This window comes from Symsagittifera roscoffensis, chromosome 5 (genome assembly GCF_963678635.1).
Source record: "Symsagittifera roscoffensis chromosome 5, txSymRosc1.1, whole genome shotgun sequence".
NCBI lineage: Eukaryota > Metazoa > Xenacoelomorpha > Acoela > Convolutidae > Symsagittifera > Symsagittifera roscoffensis.
This window is the reverse complement of record NC_087066.1, coordinates 44,373,553-44,393,112: the sequence shown is the minus strand read 5'-3', so window position 1 is coordinate 44,393,112 and position 19,560 is coordinate 44,373,553. Positions and strand designations below refer to the sequence as shown.

At 35.8% G+C, this 19,560-nt stretch overlaps 2 protein-coding genes across 3 annotated transcripts in view; one reads left to right on the top strand and one right to left on the bottom strand.

Annotated features, from left to right (window-relative positions):
* Nucleotides 1-19,560, top strand: part of LOC134846061 (CCR4-NOT transcription complex subunit 2-like) — a 421,605-nt gene that overhangs the window by 362,772 nt on the left and 39,273 nt on the right. The gene's annotated exons all lie outside the window — the stretch shown is intronic.
* The window catches only part of LOC134846062 (protein angel homolog 2-like), a 513,790-nt gene continuing 494,237 nt past the window's right edge, over nucleotides 8-19,560 (bottom strand). For both annotated transcript variants that reach the window (XM_063863249.1, XM_063863248.1), the window contains exons 2-9: nucleotides 16,297-16,515; nucleotides 13,926-14,061; nucleotides 13,225-13,315; nucleotides 6,782-6,968; nucleotides 5,182-5,348; nucleotides 4,552-4,777; nucleotides 2,580-2,762; nucleotides 8-285 (exon numbers count right to left, since the gene is read on the bottom strand). In XM_063863249.1, coding sequence (XP_063719319.1) covers nucleotides 134-285; nucleotides 2,580-2,762; nucleotides 4,552-4,777; nucleotides 5,182-5,348; nucleotides 6,782-6,968; nucleotides 13,225-13,315; nucleotides 13,926-14,061; nucleotides 16,297-16,471 — 1,317 coding nt within the window. In that variant the 5' untranslated portion in view covers nucleotides 16,472-16,515 and the 3' untranslated portion in view covers nucleotides 8-133. The remainder of the gene's footprint in view (nucleotides 286-2,579; nucleotides 2,763-4,551; nucleotides 4,778-5,181; nucleotides 5,349-6,781; nucleotides 6,969-13,224; nucleotides 13,316-13,925; nucleotides 14,062-16,296; nucleotides 16,516-19,560) is intronic.

Sequence of the window (19,560 nt, the reverse complement as noted above, 5' to 3'; positions counted from 1 at the left end):
GGTGCTAGTATGAAAATATTTTTCTCTTCAAATGAACGCCAAATTTAAACTTAAGTTAATTTGAATTGAACTATGAGATAAGTATATTTTAAAATCGCAAAAATTTTCCATTAATTCAGCAAGCAGCTATGTCTCATTCATTTTTGGACAGCAGAAATGAACACATGAGAGGCAAATGGTCTGACGGCTGAAGTTTGTTTGGCAATCCCCCTCTGGACTTCAGTTGGTTCCCTGTGAGAAGACCCAGTCTGCATAGCGGAGTAAGCGCCACGGCTCCTTTCATCGCTAAAAACAACTTTTCACTTTTAGCCAACAGACAGTTGGAAAGTGTCAATGCACTCAGAGAGACCAAAAAAATGACTAAAAGCTCTTATCCCCTGTAACTCAAAAGTTGAAATTTTCTTGCTTTTAGCAATTGACTTTCAATAGAACTTGAGAAATACTGACATAAATGAGTGTCTTCACTTCGTTCATTGCGATACAACGTTAATATTAACTTGCGATAGCCGAAACCTTTTCAATAGAAAAAACTTAAAATTCGAGTAGAAGAATGTACAAAATAACACGATTACTCTTAAACATAGCCAACAGACAGTTGAAAAAGAGTAATGAATGCAAGTAAACAGAAAAACACAGACTTTGTTTGAACTTTCGAACTTCAAAGAAAAAAATTGATGCCCTTAAAGCTCTTTGAATTTCTAGAGAAATTATGACTGGGGCTTTATTAATAAAATTAACCCAACTTGAGAAAACTGGATCAATGGGTTAAGTTTTTATTCCGCTGGAAATCTAAAAATCAAATTCCACTATTGAAACAAGAAATTGTTCACGTTTTTTGCGCCATTTCCACGTTCGTATTTGGAGAGTGCTATTTACGTCACTTTCAGCAGATGAATTTCAATTGAACTCAAAAGGTTGCGTATATACCTAAGTGCATGAATATGTATGAATGCACATCTGTAGTTATAGAGCATTTTAAGACTTTTCCTGAGATTTAAAAAAAAACAAAAAAATCATCAAGACCTTCACAAGAGTCTTCACTACGTTCATGAACCTAAACCAGCAAACTCCATTTTCACTGAAAATTTACATCACATCAAACTGCTGAATTTTCCCATTTGAGCTTCTTGTGCCTTTAAATAAATATCTCGTGCCTTTAAAGAGTACATTTGAGAAAGTAAGCTGACGCCCATTCCCTACTCAAAATCTAGCCAACAGACTTTCAAAAGTGTACAATAAATTAAGGAACAAAAAATGACTGATTTTAGTTTGGTTCTTTTTTTGTAATTTACATAAAAATGACTGATTTTTATGTCATTATTACATAGAAATATCAAAAACATCGGCTTAAAGTTGTTAGCCTCATGAAATTTTTTACGATTGCCACTTTGTGATATATCTAACTCAATTCGAACAGAACTTCATCAATGGGTAAATTCTTCTCTTTTCTAGAAGGATAAAAATAAAATCCATTTTTGAAACGAACCCGAACGAACTCACTTTTTTTCACCTTATCTGCTTTACTTTTGGAGTCGGATCCTTATTTAATTTCAATTGAGATCAAACGAGCACATTCATTCACAGTTCACTCGAAGTAATGTTTAATTTTGAAGTCCTGGAAACTATTTAGTTGAGACATTTTCAATGCTACAGAGCGTCGGTTGATAACCATTGAGCCGAAAAACCACAGCAAAAAATTAACATCAAATTTCTGTCGTAAAGAACAAAATATTCAAACCATGAGATAACCTTAATCTTACTTAAGCCACAATTTGAAAACCAAAAATTAAGCCCACAAGGTTTCAGGCGAATAACAAGAAGCCGACAAATGATAAAAAGAATCTGAAAAACACGTGTGTAGAAGGCAAAAAAGGGCTCAGCCGGAATCAAACCAAATATCTGCTTCAGACAAGCCAGATACGTTAGCTCTAGGCAGAGTGACCAAATTTTTAAAGAAAAAAGGGACCTCAGAGTAGTGAATAGGTTAAACGGGATAATTGGATAGTTTGGTTGGAACAAAGAAATATTTATTATAGCTACAATTAAAACATCAGACAATTTCAAAGACTAGGTTTACTTGAAGACAGTTTGTAGGACAGTCATTATTTCCAATTATTGAGCTCCGATTATAACTAAAATGACCATATTTCAGGGGAAAAAATTTAGGTCACCAAATTTGTTTCGATGAATGGCTTTGTTAACACTTTTTAAGTCATTTTCGAAAAATTAATCAGAAAAGAAATTGAGTTCTTAAAGAGGGACCCCCTCAAAAAAAGACAAATAATGACTTAAAGGGACCGGTCAATTAAGAAGGACCAAGTCGCCACCCAGCCTCTTGGCCATCCAAGCGCCCAAAATTAGAACTTCAGTTTACGTTACACACCTAGGTGAAAACTTGCCATTATTGATTAGTATGGCCATTCTCTGAACAAATTTATTCACAAGGGAAAATCTATTGCCCTGCTGCAACACCCTTGTAATATGCAAAAGCAAAAACATCTTCTAGATTAAAGAAGAAATTGAAAATAGGATGCGATTCAGATTCAATAACTTTAGCTTTATTACTCTTTTCAACTCACTGGAGTGTCTGCTGGTGTAGAAAAGATAGTCCAGTGTCTCCTCACTCCTGTCGTGGAATGACGTCACTTCTGCCACTTGGGGATAGCGGAGGGAGGTGTGACTGTAGACACTAACCAGGCCCAGTCTGTGCATCAGAATGGAACCCATAGGAGTCACCGCACTGCACTCCTCGTTGTCAGCTGCTGCAAGCAAAAAGAATTAAAAAAATATTAAAATTTTTTTTTTCTTATTTATCGTCCCAATAAAATATGAGCAGCAACCCTTCAGCGAGTAGCTTGCCAAGGTGTGAGGGTGGACGACCAATCTCTTGCATCCTTGTTACCTTTGGTTCAATTTTACGACAGCCACTTTTAGCTGTCGAACCCTAAAGAAGGGTGTGATAATTTTGAGGGGGGGGGGGGGGTGATGGGAATTTCAACATAACGAATTGAAATTGAAACGCGAATTGAAACAAAACTAAAACGGAACTTCAGCAAAAAAAAATCTATCGGCCGTAATTGAAACAACCAGAGGATTACGATTCTAACGTCCGGACATCTCAGCAATGTGTGCGTGAAATAAAAAACAGGCTATCGAAGAATATTGAACAGATGCTATAAAATGGCCATAGCTATGCAGCAAAAAATCCACCAAATTGAGCACTATTTAAGGCGAGTTGGGATAGAAAAATAAAGATTGTTATTATATAACACTACTCTCGCTCGCATGTGTTAAAAAATCACATAACATCATTAACTAGTTGCAAAAGTCAAATTATAGAATTCACCCCATCAAAAAAACTTATTATATTTTTTTAAATTCTAACACAGGCGAAGCTGTCATTTGCAAAAACACGCGAGAGAACGACAAAAAGCAGCTCTAAAAAGTGAAAAAGGAACAAGCCGAAATGCGCCTTCAAATTATTAAAACTTTTGCTTTAATTCGGATTCGAACATGCGACCTCGAGATATGCAAAAAAACAGCCACCAGCATTAAACAAGCTTTTACAGAGGAGCCGCTCGGCTGACAAAATTTGAGAAAACGCGCACTCAGTCAAAAACAAACATACCATAAAAATTGTTGTCACAAAAAATTGACCAACTACGCTTTAAAACTTGACATTTCAGCGCCACAACGATCCTGCAATTTTTACAAAAATCTCCTTTGAAGGTAAAATTTTCCTTTGAAACAAAAAGAAGTTAACTAAGCTCATAAAACAAAAGCTAAATCTGTTACAAAAAAAACAAAGTCTTATTCAGAATCTTAAAACAGTTGCTTTATTGACCAAATAATAAGACGACTGTGAATAATAGTAATTGTTTCTATCTGAAAAAAAATTTAAGTCGAAGCCTCAATTTTCCGTGAAACAAAATATTTAAAAAAACAAGATCCAGCCGGCACTCGAAAATCAAACCTTAGGGTACAAAGGAAACACTGTTACCTCTAGATCAAAAATGGGAGGAGCTAGCACTTTGTTACTTCGTTCAGGTTCAATAATAAAGCAATTTCAATTGCTTACAAAACGCAAAAATTTAACACAAAAAAGATAAAATGGGCTGACAAAAACTACAACGAAAACCAAAAATCCAAAAAACACTCAAAATACATTAATTCGAATCAATTTTTAGAATGTAAATTACAATTTCGTCATATCAAGCTACTCTAAGATTTTTTTATATCAGCACGCACGCTCACGTGTTGGAAACAGCAAGTTTCTTACAGATGAGTAAGTATAGTTAGAATGAACTTAAAGTATGAACTAAAAAGTATAGTTCCGAATGACAAGACACTTGCTCTCGCAAGTGTAAGTCATTCGCAAGTGTAAGACACTTGCTCTCGCAAGTGTAAGCTGTATGATTTTATTTACAGCGCTTTAAAATATCACAAAAATTTAATTTTACTTAAGACTTAATTCCGGGATTTAATCTGATCTTGATCGCTTAAATCATTTCTCGTCCGATTCTGTCTACTAAATTCGACATTCTTGCGTACCATATTGACAATCATCCTGCAGGCCGACTACACTTGGAACAAGAGGAGATTTGATCAGACTAGCGTAGGAGGAGGAGTGTCTCTCTTGTGCTGATATTTGTGGGCCGGTGAACTTGGTGTAGTCTAGTGCACCCTGAGTGATGAAGTTGTAGAGGGGGGAGAAGGGGGCACTGTTGAAATCCCCACATAGAATACAGGGTGTACTGCTGTTATTCTTTCCCACACACTGAACAAAAAAAACACTAGCTAGAGGAACGATTAAACTAAGCAAACTTGTAGTTTAGTCAAATCTATCTGTTAGTTTTTGAGTGGGAATGCAAACCATTCTGTTTAAGAACGATATTTTCATTCGATCGACATTGGAAACATAATATATCAAAACTATCAGCGGAATCAGTATTTTTGAAAACTGGAAGTAGAAAGTCAAACTGATAAACCTTACTTTTTGGTTAAGAAAAGTATTCCCATATCTCTTGCGCTGACCTGGAATTCGCCCTTATGTTCACAATTAGTGTAGGGCTACCCATTGGACTACTCCTACTTAGCGCGAAGAGATACGCAAACAATTAACACAACAGTCGTGGTAATGATTTCAATGGAAGGGTTTGAAAGGTACATAGAAATGTTTACACTGTTGATTTCGGCCAGCAGAAGAGCGAGCTGAGCCAGTTTGATGTCTCCTCTTTTGGGGTTGAAGAGGAGGTGCGTGGTGGCGATGCAGACTTTCAGTTCTGGCCTGGTCACCGGGGACAGCACCACAATCAATCCCACGTTGTCCCTGTCCAGGGTAGCGACTCCTGGAGCATGAAATTAATTGCAGATCTGGTCATCCAAGAGAAAAACAGTGTAACGAGTATATATAACAAGCCTATGTCTATTGGTTGGTTCTGTTCTTCGTGGCCACAACCCAGGGCTTTAGAGCAGTTTTATAATCCAATTTCAGCTCCAAAGGTTTTCTATGCCATTTCAACTAATGTAATGCAACAGTAATTATGGAAAATTAATTAAGAATCAGAATCATGTTAGACTTCAGTTTCTGGTCGAAGTTTTAAAAGTCTGACTCGTTCCCAGTGTTCCATATCATCGTCGTCATCGATGGAGGTCTTCGAATAGAGTACTCTTAGACAGTAAAGAATGCCTAACCAAAAAAACAATGTAGCGAACACAAGAAATATATCCACCATTTTATAATCTAAGCTAACACATTAGAGCACAAAAAAAGGTTATAGAAAATCGGCAGACGAATGATAAAAGCTAAAATGGTATCAAGATTTTTCCGCTGATCGACTAAGATTGCTTCTTTCTCTCAGAAAATAGTGATCAATTTGATGAACTAAGGGCCTCTGAATTCTCATTAAACAAAACCCGTAAATAGGAAAGCAATAACAACTATGGGTAGGTAGTAACTCCCACGTGAGTTACATAGCTATTAGACGAGAAATAAGTAGCAATCAAGCTTATGACGCCACCAGCAAATGCACTTAATAATCATTTTTCAGAGCGGGAAACAAGACATTAATTTAATTGCTATTTAAAGCAAACACTGATATTCGCACATTCAGGGCCAATATTCATAATCCGTTGATATCAAGAAATCTAACTCTTGAAAGCGAAAAACACGATAACTTACTCCACCCACCCGAGTCTAATAAAATACGCAACTCGAAATTAAGTGAGTCGCGTAGCTTGGTCGAATTCGTCAAATCCAACTAGGGAAATAAAAATTTAACAAACAAGGAAATAATTGATGTATCCTGGGCAACAAATGATTATCTCTGTCAATCCAATATTTAGTTATTAGCTTCAAAATTTAAGCATGGATGTCACTTAAGCGAGGTTTGACGTATAGCCACCTATTTGACGTCACGAAAAAAGTTCCGAATAGCTAAAAAAAAAAAAACTATGAATCAAATCAACTAACTGTCAATTAAGGAAAATTTGACAGTTTAAACAACAATACAAACACAAAACGAGAACAAATCTATTAAAATTACAATAGTACCAGGTCAACTGGAACCATTCGTGGTGTTCGCACGGGATTACCATTAATTACCATCACCACGTGAACAGTCAATATGTTTCGCTTTCATTCATCCGTATACTTCGTCATCGTCATCAAAACCCTTATTTCTCTCAATTCTTGTTTGTAAGCAAAAGGGTAGTGTATTTTAAGGTTGAACAAGTTTAGCTTCCAAGAGAAAAAAATCAGAAAAAAAAACAAGATATCAACCTTTCCTGTAGAATTTGACCTTGCGTTCAGTAACCAATTTGAAGCACTGTTTCTTGTACATTATGAGACAGCCGTCTTGTTTGTCTCCTGTTCTGGACTGATACACCATTCCATAGCCCATAGATGCAAACACTTCGCTAAGTTCATCACTCAAGTGTTGTTGCTTGACTTCTTGCATGCACACTACCTAAATAATATCTGTTTATTGCCTGGCAATTCAATCATGCTAAGTCTGGAACAAAACTTTTTAGCGGTTGTCAGAATCTTACAAAGATGAGAAGCGAAGCTTCGCAACACTTGCCATATAAGCAAAACATTTCATTACAAAATAAGGAAAAGAAGGAAGTCAATTTTTCCAAAAAAAAATTAGGCTGAAAAAATAACTTCTATCAATGACTCAGCGGCAACTAGGTCAAAAAAAAACTTGGGTCGACACTCGTTTAGCCAAAAACAAAACTACAGACATAAAAACCTCCAAGACAAACTTTCTTCAAGTTGAATTTTTACCACCCATATCTCCCAAAACACGCAAAAGCATTTAAAAACTTCGTTGATACAATTAAAATATAGCATTAAAATAACTGAATAGAAAAAATGAAGTGTTTTTTTTCAAAACATCAAGCTAACCGAGCAGCAACTAGAGAGAAAAACTTGAGTCGACCCTCGTTGAGCCGAAAACGAAATTGAAGACAAAAAATATTCAAGCTATAAACTTTTTTGAGGTGAAAAATTTCACGACCCATCACCAGTGGAACAAGCAAAAACTTAACATAAAAACCGCCCTTGAAAATGCGCAAGATCAATTGTTAACCGATGCAATTAAAACATTGCACACAGAGGCAAAGTTTTGCACACTTCGGACCACTTGCAATTCAACAAAAATATGATTAAAACAGCAAGAGACTCAAGAACTTGTCAAAGAGGACGTTGTTATTGTTGAAGAACTAGAACAAAAAAATCACAAATCTCAAGTTCCTTGTTTAATTTATGAATGAGTTCCAAGAAAATCTTCTCGATCAAATAAATAATATCAGAAAATTGCAGAAAACAAAATAGTACGCAAATAAGCCGACAGCATACCAGCTTAGAATAAAGCGAATTTGTTCGACAAAAACTTATTGGAAAAAACCATGTACTGCCCAAATAGTATCCACGAACGCCAAAAATGTCCTAAATACTCGGTGGCATACAACTCAAAAACTGAACCAAGAGCTCAATTGACAATCATAAAGCCAAAAAACTATCAGCAAACAAATATCGCCATTTTATTACTATACATACAACTAGACCTTTCAAATTGAACGAAGATAATTTCGAGAAAAAAAACTAGGACAATAGAATGCAGAAAGAACACCAAAACAAAAACTTAACAAGCGGTGTCAGAACCGAAAACACCAGAACAGCAACTCTTCATGCACAAAAAAAACTCTACACCGAAAAATTTATTTTTTTAAGTCTTCCTTCCCCTCAGAACACACTTATAGAATTTTCTTTTAATCATCAAACGCCGCAGTAATAGGCCATTAGGTCGATATACAAAAATCAGAAGTCAATTGAGCCAAAAAAAGTCAAAAATGGAAAAAATGAAATTTTACAAAGGTAAAATCAAAAACTTCGAATCGGCCGATTTTTTTTATAAAAAGTCTAAAACACTAAAAACAACTATGAAGAAAAACTTAACAGCAAAAATAACGAATCTCAGATGTGGCAATTAAGCCGAAAAAACTTAAGCAGACAAAAATAGATCGACAAATTTATTTGAAAACTTATGACCGCGCGGCCACTAAAGCGATAAAACTTAAGACGAACCTCAATAAGCCGAGAATTATACTGTACACATATAAAATATTAAAGCAATAAAAACTTGCATCCCAAGATATTGAATATGAAAAAAGCATGTCATTTCTCCAAAAAAAAATCAAGCTTAAGTGTCGAAAAAACTTTATCAACAGAAATTTCATGCATCTGTCTCGGACGATGATCACTAACAGAGAAAAGTCAAACTTTCAAAAAACGGCCAAATAATCAAAAATTTTACGTTTCGCGAATCATAGCTTGTTGTGAAAAAAAAATAGGCGTAACAGTTTAAGCATGGGAACTTCCCACAGCCCGCTCTATCCATTAAAAGCAAAATCTCATATTTGGGAGGGTAGTTTTCGAGAGAAGACAAAAAGTTTCCAAAAACAGTCAAAAATCAAAAAATTAACTTTTCCGAGGCATTTTTTGTACGTAAAAATTGGGCGTATTCGCTATGCAGGAGAGCCTCCCACAACCCGTTCAACCTACTGACACTAGAATCTCAGATTTGCGAGGGTAGTTTCTGAGAAAAATCAGAAAGTTGAAAAATCGGTCAAAAATCAAAAATTTGACTTCTCAGAGGGTCATAATTTTTTCTGAAAGAGTTGCGCGTAGCCTCTCAACCAGTGGAGCTTCGCACAACCTGTTCTATCCGCTGAACCCAAAACCTCAGATTTGGGAGGGTAGCTTTCGAGAAATGAAAAAAAAAATTGTCAAAAATCCCCCCTCATTTTCTTTCGCAGGCTGTAGAAAATGAGTTAAAGTAAAAAAAAGACTAGGCGATTATGCAGCCACACGATAGAGTTGGCGGACTTCACATTGGTACCGAATTTTCTCGAATTTTTTCAAAAAGCGGCAGAGTAGTTTATGAAAAAAAAAACTAAATTTTAGAAAAAGAGAAAAACTTATCCAAAGCTTCTCAAAAAAATCATTAAAAAAAAACTTAAAAACCGATCCCGTACTTTTTCATTATACTTGTTTTCATCAAACAAGAAGTGGATATGAAAATCAAAAAATCAAGTTGCAAAATATCTTGGAAGTCGAAAAAACTATCATCAACAGAAATTTCATGCCTTATACAAATTACAGAGCAACTTTCAATTATAGTGAAACGGTTTGAATCAAAACTTAAGACACCCAAGCTTTGAAAAAAGGAACTTCTGGAAAAGCTTCCAAGAAAACAACAATTGAAATGAAAACATTGAAAATCAGCCGACAGAAATGAAGACGAAAACCGGAAAAATCAACTGTTTTTCAATGATTACATTTGAAAACCTTACTTATTACCCAAAAGTAACAAATATGTAAAAAGTAGTTTATTTGCAATTTCAAGAAAATGATCATGTCAGCCTTTGAGCAAGTCACAATTGCGGATGACGGCAGAAAGTGTAAGAAAAGTTGTTCAGAAAAAGTTAGCAGTCTAGTTCCCAAGAACAAGTTACTTGCTCTTGCAAGTGAACTAAACTGAAGAATCGTTAGCAAACCCTCAAATTCAGTATAAATTGGGTCCTCATAGATGTAAAAGGCTGTATTTATAGACTCCTAAATACGAACGAGTAAACAACAACAACATGGGCATAGTCAACAGACAGTTGGAAAAGAGCCAACGAAAACAAGGAAACAAAAAATACAGACTTGTTATTTTGAAAAAGTTTCGAATTTCCGAAACAATTTATGATGGACACTTTTGAGAAAACTGGACCAATATCTAGAGCTTTTATTCAGCTGGGAAATCTGAGAAATAATAACCACTTTCGAACTAGAAGTCAGTCACTTTTTTCAGGATCTCTACAATATTGCTGTTTGATGGTGGAGTTTGCCTTCCTTATAACAAAAAACTAAGCCGACAACTTTTGAGCAGACACCAGGTGAGCCAAAGAAACGTTTTCATTAAAAAAAATTAACATTTAATTAGCCTTTCAAGTAACTCACGCGCATAGAAAAATTGTCTCGCTCATCCAACGATGCGAAATGATTTCAGTAAGCGGATAAGGTATAAATCGGAAAAATTCTTAGCCGAAAGAAAAAAAGAAATAAAGAAAAAAACTAACGGAAACTATTAAAACCGAACTGGTAAATTTGAAACCAACATGAAAACAAACATTGAAGAGAAAGGGTATTTGAAATGCAGCCTCGTTCGAAATGTGTCTATTAATTGACGAAAAGGCAATTTGAGAAAATTATTCAATTATTTAGCGGGACAAGATGTTAACAGGACAAGTTGTCTCCGAGACTTTACTCTGAACTCAATTTCTTATATTATGGGCCTTTAAAAATAGTATTCAGACGTTTAAAAGAATGTTGAACGTTAAAAGCATCCGTGGTCACGGGAACTAAGCCTACAAAAACAAAGACTATAGTCCGAAAAAGCTGAAAAAATTTAGTTTGCAAAAAAACAGGTCCCAGCCGCATTTGAACCACGTGCATTTCTCGTCTCAAGCAGGCCTGTTAACTCAACACCAGATGCGCTAGATAGATGGTAGATTTTGAATTAGGTACTAGCAGGAAAGAAAAGGATAGCCACTGAGTACAAAAACCGAAGAAAAAATCATAGAGGCGAAGCTGAACTTCGCACCACTTGCGATACAACAAGTATAGGATTAAAATGGCGTTACGCTGAAGAATTAGCAAGAAAGACTTCGAGCGTAGTAAAAATTGAAAAAGTGACAATTATAAAAAAAAAATTAAGCAAATTTTTTTTTCATGATTAAATTTATTTTATTTTTTTTTGAAAACGAACTGGTGTTGTTGATTTGTAGCATTCAAAAATTTGGAGCCAGAATCTTATCGACCTTTAAATTGCCTTCAGAAATCTAAAAGAAAGCGGAATCTTTAAAGAGTGTCTGTGCAACGGGAACTAAGCCGAAAAAGTAAAGAGGCGGACGATTGTCTAAAAAAGCAGAAAGTTCTAGTTTTAAAAAATACAGGTTCCTGCTTATTTCAAACCACACGCCGTAGTCGTCTTGAGTATTATAATAAACGAACTAAAACACGGAAAATTTGTTCAACAAATATTTGCACTTTTTTATGAATAATTTGTCTATTTGTATTACGGATGGCTTAAGAGGGTGATTTTACTTTTTCAAAACTTTCTCGTTACAGCTCAATCGTTATAAAACCCAAAAAATTAATAAAATAAAAACATTACGAAAATATGCCGGCAGAATTGAAGCCAGACGACCTCAGTGCCAAAAATCTACCAAAAATTTTCGAATTTATTAGAAATAATAACAGGCAACTACTTACTCAAACACAAAGCAAATACAGTAACCATGCTAATAATTGAACATGCAGTGGTAAACTGATGACCATGCAAAATTAACCATCTGTGAACAAAGTTGTTTAATGGAAAAAGTCTAGTACCTGATTCCAATGCCCTTGCTTATCGCAGGGGTAAAAACAACAAGTAAAATGCGATATTTTGTCGGGAATGATGTTTGATTTGCGGAAAACTTGTTCAAAAACACCATAAACAGAGCTTAATTAAAAAAAATTTCATCGACCGGCAACGGGGCCGACAAAACTTGTGTAAATTCGAGTAGAACCGAAAATAAAATTGATGTCATGAACTTTGAACTATAATTTCTATTCTTATTATATTTAGCATTTTGCGCAATTCAGAAGGGAACATAAAGATTCTGTTTTCCATGAAAAGACTAAAAAATAGGTCTGCAAGCCGATCAAAAAACATAGCCAATCGAAGATTGGAAAAGAGTAGTGAACGCAAGTATACATAGAAAAAACACTGGCTTTATTGAAAAAATCTCAACTTTCGAATCTCAAAGAAAAAAGTTAATGCCCTTTAAGCCTTTGAACTTCCAGAAGAATTTATGATGGCAGTTTTTTGAGAATAATAACCCAACTTGAGAAAACTGGATCAACAGGTAAAGTTTTTATTCCGCTGAGAATCTTAATATTAAACTCCACTTTCGAGACTAGAAATCGTTCACGTTTTTTCGCGCCATTTCCACGTTCGTATTTGGAGAGTGCTATTTACGTTATTTTCAGCAGATTAATTTCAAATGATATCAAAAAGAGCATATATACCTAACTGCATTCATAAAAGCATCAAATGTATGAATGCGCATCTGTAGTTATTAGAGCATTATAAGACTTTTCCAGAAAAAAAAATTAGCAGGATCTATATAAGAGTCTTCACTACATTCATTACTCTTAATAGGCCGAAATCATTTGGGCAGAATGCCTGTAAGCGAAGAAAAATATAAGACAACGTACGAAGCAAAGAATAGTAAAATTACAAGCAGCAAAAGTAAATCAAAACACTAAACACTAAAAGCAACCACAATGTAAAATAAGTACAGTAAAAAAAAACAATCTTACGATGTGGCAATTAAGCCGACAAATATTGGAGACAAATAAGAAGCCGGCATTTTTTTAAACGAAATTTTTACCGTTTGAAAAAAAGGTCCAGTTCTAACAGATTCTAACACAGGACCTTTTGCCCTCCCAGGCGCATTCGTTACCTCCAGACCAACTGTGCCAGGTACACAATGAATTGAACATACATAAACCAATTCTAACTTGACCATTCTGTGAGCAAAGTTACTTGAGGGGAAAAAAGCTTATCGCCAGAGTAAATAAATTAATACTGGCAAACAATTTCTGATAAATCACGAGGAACTTACATGTGGATTGTAGAATCTGAGTTCCAACAGTAGACGATACCTTCTGTGCTCCCAGTCAAGACTTCTGGGGTCCACACTCTGATACAAATATCTAAATCATTGCCCAATTTTCTACGTGTATATATTACACGCATTTTACACAATGCCAAAAGTTTAAATTTACAATTTATACAAAGAAACGAAGTACTCATTCGAAGAGGTTGAAAACCATAATCAGATAAACTTGAGTGAGAATCTCCAGTAGAATTAAAAACTTTTTTACACCATCGCAATGGATGGAAAGTATATACTTCAAACTTAAAATTTCAATTCAAAAATCAAACAGCCGAAGCAATGTACATTCCATTGAGAAAAATTTCACGAAGTGAATCACTGTAAAACACTCTCGTTGATTATCACTCAAAAACCCTTAAATAGTCTAGCTAATTTTTTAAGCATTCGCGTAAGTGCTAGATAAATAAAGACAAGACATTATCAAAACAGAAAACAGCTTTCGGATACGTTACTTTCTTATAGAATAGGCACGTGCATTTTGATACGTTAGCGGCGAGATAAATGCAACGTTTTTTTTCAACTGCCTTCTGAAAAATCACGAAAACAATTGTCCTCTTAACAGCTGTCGTTTTTTTTGCCGGATACCATCGGCGCACCATCAGATTCACTAATGACGCCACCAGATCAGTAAGGACTAGTCGCCTAACCTGTTGTCTTCTAAGAGATTCTGCGCCAAGATGTTGTAGGACATAACTGAAAATTCCACGCCTTTGAACGTAGCTGGATTGGTAAAAAATGACGAGCCCGCTTCTGTAAACTCCCATGTTCGTCCGCAGAGAATATCTAAATTCAGACGATAAACGCATGGTATTGTTTCAGATTGAAAATGAGCTAGGTGTGATAAAGCAATCAGGGCGAAAAAGTAGAGCTCAGGCATTTTCGTCAGTCAGGTAAGATCTGCAAATTGGAAAACAATTTTTGAGGACAAATAAACAAAAACAAAAAAAATAATTTAAAAAATAATATTTTATTAAAATAACTTTTCAAAATTTTTTCCAAATTTTTGAAGGTCCTAAGATGAAGCTTAAAACTCCAGAAACTAACTTCATTAGATTAAAACTAAAATTAGGCATAAATAAGCTAATGTAAGCCTGCTCACTCGATCGAAATTGGACGAAAAATCAAAAATTTCAAACCGGTTTTTCTCGACACAGGGAAAAGTTTTTGATGTCCTTCGAATCACTACGGAAAGGGCTTTAATATGATATATCACTCAACCCAGTCCAAAAATTATTTGTGGTACCTGATTTTGCGTGGAAAACAAAGAGAAAAAAATCTAAATTATGTGTCACTGCGGGAGGGCTAGGATCAATAAATTTTTTATTTCGCAGGGAAATCTGAAAATAAAGTTCCACTTTCGAAATTAGTGATCGATCACGTTTTTCGTGACACGTACACTTTTGCTTCGATAGTGGAGCTTGCCTTCCTTTTAACTAACTCCTGAAAAAAAAACGAACAAAAATCATCCCGACCTCAATAAGAGTTAGATCAAAGAGATCAATGCAAACCGCCTCCTCAAGGTGCGAATGGCTTCGGAGAAATGGATGACACTCCCTCCCTAGGAAGGCCCTGTAATGGGCAGGGCCAAGAGCAAATAAAAACGGTCAATTTCCTTTGACAGCATCTGAACAAGAAGTAGCTAATGAACTTGTGAAAACAGCTAACATATTGCGGTTAGCACGAAAAGAGGTCGGCAAGGACTACCAATCTCTTTCAGAGGAAAACAGAAACATCGAAAAAGCCCACAGCGTATATCACTTAGATTCTGACGAAAAATGACTGAGCAAAGAAAGCCTAAGTGAACCAAAAGTGTTTTGAGGAACAAACTTCTGTACAAGAAGTATTTGACACTTGACACCCATAACGAGCAAGACATAGTAAAGCATCCAAGCGTTCCCATAGCTTAAATTTCCATGGCACATATTGAACCTCAAGTCTGTTTTCTAGCCACTGAGTTTGTGTTTCAGCCTTATTACTGAAAAAAAAACCAGCTCTCTTTTAAAGGAACCGTTAGGATTAGGTTAACTGCATAGAAATAATATGCCAAAAGAAGTAAGCCTAGGAAGTTTCCTATTAATTAAAAAAAAGTAACTAAAAAATTCAGGACAATGGCCTCGACCGAAAAAAGATTTTAGATTGGAATTTATGCAGATTTCGGATAAAAGGAAACTTCGGCGTTACGTGTATTTGGCGTTAAGTTTACATAATCGATAGATGCCTCCAGTTGCACTGGGCGTTACGTTCACAAAAAGGAGAATTTGGCGTTACGTTTACTTAATAGATAGATGCCTCCATTTGCACCTCACCCATTTGCACCTCACCCGTTATCTATTTGTTTAAAATTGTGTCATCGGTCCAATGAAAGTCATGAACAAGTTCAAACGTTTTCTATATTATATTTTCTCGTGTCGAGTTGCGTAATCTTTTTGAAGAAACGTAACAGGTATCGAGTTTAATTTTAAGGACATCAACACTTATCCATCACCTTTTTTTTATCATTATCACTTCCATATATAGAAAATTCCGAGGATTTTGAATGGAATACCTGATGAAGGGACTCCTAACTGTAACCTCGGTTACTAAGATACTTTTGACCTTCTGATTTTTCTTTAAAAAATTTATTGTTGATGTGGAATTTCAAGATTTCTCTTGATGGGACTTCACCCCTGGTTAAGTTTAAACACCTCTCCAAGTATTTCTGCAATTTTGATAGTCGCAGGCAATTTGCCAACGGCATATACAGTTTTCATTAAAATCTGTATTAAGGAATCGCCAGCAATATTTCAAACGTTTTTCTTTTAATCGTTTTGGATTGGGTACGCTTCAGCTATTTTTGTTTCAAGTAATAACCCGCTATTAGCAGCAAACTGGTTTCAAAAGTTCAGTACTCTCCGTGCAGCCCTTTATCGAATTTTTTGAAGAAGTTTAAACTCTTTGGGGGTTTTTTCATTAACTTAAACGCTATGAGCATTCTATAATCTAACCCTATCTAATTTTAATCAGTCAACAAACAGTTACCTGAAAAATCAGTCATTTTAAATCGTCTTCTTTTCGGAGATTTGCTCCCAAGACTGGCGCTAATTTGAATGATGTTAGATCTCTTTAACCTATTCCTGATTTGTGAACTCAGCAACAAATTAGCTTCAAAGCAATGGCCTGATCTTCGCACCAATGGAGCGAAAAGATAAGGCATCTTTAGCAATTTTCATCGGTCCAATGAGAGTCATGAACAAATCTGAAAAATAGTTTATGCTTAAATATTTGAAAATTCAAACAAACGTTTTCGCACATTTTTGTGCATCTTCAGGTTTTAAAAATCTAAACTATCTGTACAAAATAATCAAAGATCATAAAAATTGTCATACACATCATTATTTCAAAATTTGATAAATTCAACAATCACACCTTTACAAATTTTACTGAAATTATGTAACAACTATTATGAAGCACTTTTATTCATTTAGTCACATACTTCTGAGTTTTCACGTTTTTTGTTTTCTACAATTTCGTTTTGTCGCTATATTCATGCTAATATGTAAGTTATTTCAATATTTTTTGTTTAAGCCAGAATTTTTAGATTCTGGAACTATAGCCTTAGTGTCAGCTCCCTACTTCGAAATTCGTCGCGGCGTGTTAATTGCCAGTCTCTCTTTCCTAATGTGCAGAGCCTCTAATGTAAGTAACCTAATGTTGCTGGACGCCTGATCAATTATATTCCAATTAAACTTCGACTTACTACTCTCACTGCCACACTGCTGTATCCTCTTTTCGGTGTTCCTCAATCCTTGTGGTGAGATGTCGGACCGTCTGGACACATAGATGTATCTGGACCCACAACCTTCAAGTCTGTTCATCACTTTCGATTTCAGTTCACTGAAGAAGGAGGATTTTAAAGAGGGCATACAAGTTTTCATTTTCCTCGTCGTGAATATCATCTGCACATTGGTGATATCGTGCACTTTTTTTGCTTATGTCTGGCTGTGGTACCCCTATATTGAACCATCAAGATGTTTTGTGAATCAATAATATAATCATGAAGCTTCTTTTTCTCAGCATGTTCTTTTTGTTTTTGCCCTCCCTGATGATCTTTTCAAGAGCTTGCGACGCAACTCGCGACGACCAATTTTCCGATATTGGTTAACCATTAATTGTTCACGGTTGATTTTCATCGCTTTATCAAATTCTTCCCATGTTGACGTACTGCGGAAAACACGGCGAACAGTTCCTTCAATCACACTTATTTTGTGCAACTTCTAAAATTTAGTATGATACCTGTAACTGATGGTTTCTGATACCACCAACAGTTAATTTTACTGTTTTTGTCAATACTAATTTGAAAATTCAAAAACGCCTATTTCCCAATTGTTTTTGGTGTCTATATTGTGAACTGTAATTTTGGATGTAGTAAGTTTGCTGCCCGTAGCACCTTTTCAGGATCAATCTTCTTTGTTCTGACTATATCGACAACGTAACAGAGAATTAACTTAGCTTGCTGCACTGACTTATTATTTTTCCTTATCGCGATGCATTTTCTACAGTACCAGACGAATTCACTTATATTTTGATACACATCATCTGATTTATCACCGCGATCTACGCGATACCAGCTCAAACAGCTTTCGCATTCCACACTTTTTGACCTATACGTGACCTTCTTACTGCACTCGGGACATATTCCGTTAATATCGTTCTCGCGCAAAAACATTTCGGGAATATCCCTCGGTTGTGCGGTTTCGTACTGCTTCAGCCAAAGATTTGCTAAAATAACCACAACAGATGACCCCATTGCCAAACCATAATTCTGAACGTACCATGTTTCATTGCACTTGAAATGGACTTGACTAACTGCCATGTTGAACAGTCTCTTAATGGTTTTCCAAAGAATTGATGGTGGTTCATCTTTCTCATACAGTTTTCTCAGAGCTATGTCTATTGCTTCTTTGAGTGGAACATTTGTATACAAACTCTTCGCATCTAGAGATATCAAATTTTCATTGGGCTCAAGACTAAAGCTCTCTGAGATTTCTCTCGCATCCAGTGAGCTGGTTTCGATGTTTGTGCCCTCAATTATCTCAAAAAATTCAAGTTATAATTAGAGCAACCTTGTTCAAGTTATAATTAGAGCAACCAGGCAAGTTATAATTGGAAGACCGGTCTTAATAGGGTATTCTCTTTATGAGTCTTTGCCAACCCATAAAGCCTGGCGGGCTATCTTCCAGTAGACCTCATCCTTGTGAAGAGATTCTCACGTATTTCGTCTTTTTTCCTCTAGCCAACAACTCCTTATTGATATCTCTTTCTATCATCGTCACAATTGCATCACTTGTTCCTTTGTTTTCGCTGACTTTATTTGAATCTAAAAAATCAGACAACTTGTTCTTGTAGGATTCCTTCCTCATTACACAAAAACCCACGCTCTTGTCATACGGTACCGCAACTAATCCATTACTCTTCAGATAATTTCGGGCCTTCTCAACACCCTTGTCAGATGGTATTTGTTTCAACCTTTTAGCATAGGCTTTTGCCACAGCTTCGATCTCACAAAGGGCCTCCCAGGGACTTTACAATTTTTGAGATCCGATAGAAAGATGTCAATATCGGCGAGAATGTGTGTCTCATGAAATTTATATTGACAGGATGTTTCGGCCCTAATGCCAGCACTTGTTGTACCCACTCTGGTAATTCAACATCATCAAGAGTTTTTACCGAACCCTCACCTTGCTTCCCTAGAGGTCGATCTTGCCTTTCTGATAATTTCATTAGCTTTTTTGGGGGGTCTCTTTAACTGTTTTTGTTTGTATTTGGCCCCTGAGACTTAAGTATTTCATTACCGAAGGCCAAAATTCTCATTTACACCCCACTGTGCTGCGCCTCTCACCCTTTCTAGTTTGACTTCAACGTTTTTTTCATCTGTCCTCGCCTTGTTAATCTCCATTCTTAGAAGTTTTGTCTGAAAACTGTGTACCGTTTCGTTCAAAAATACCCCATTTTTTGGTACCCTGAACTTCAAAAACTCAACTATAATGTCGTTTTCTAGACAAACTCTCAAAAATTTAACACGTTGGTGAGACTCTATAAATTTAACATATATGGACGCATAAACACGAACTAATTTCCAAATGAGTTTGTTTTTTTAAGTCCAAAACAAGAATGGAGGTGGGAGTACAACTCTGCTCATTGTTTCGCAGGCCACGAGCAAGAAACCTCACGTGACACAATGCAGCACAAATAACACAACTCTAACTCGCCCTCTCCGTTGAAGCCTCCTCGTCAGTCGGCCAA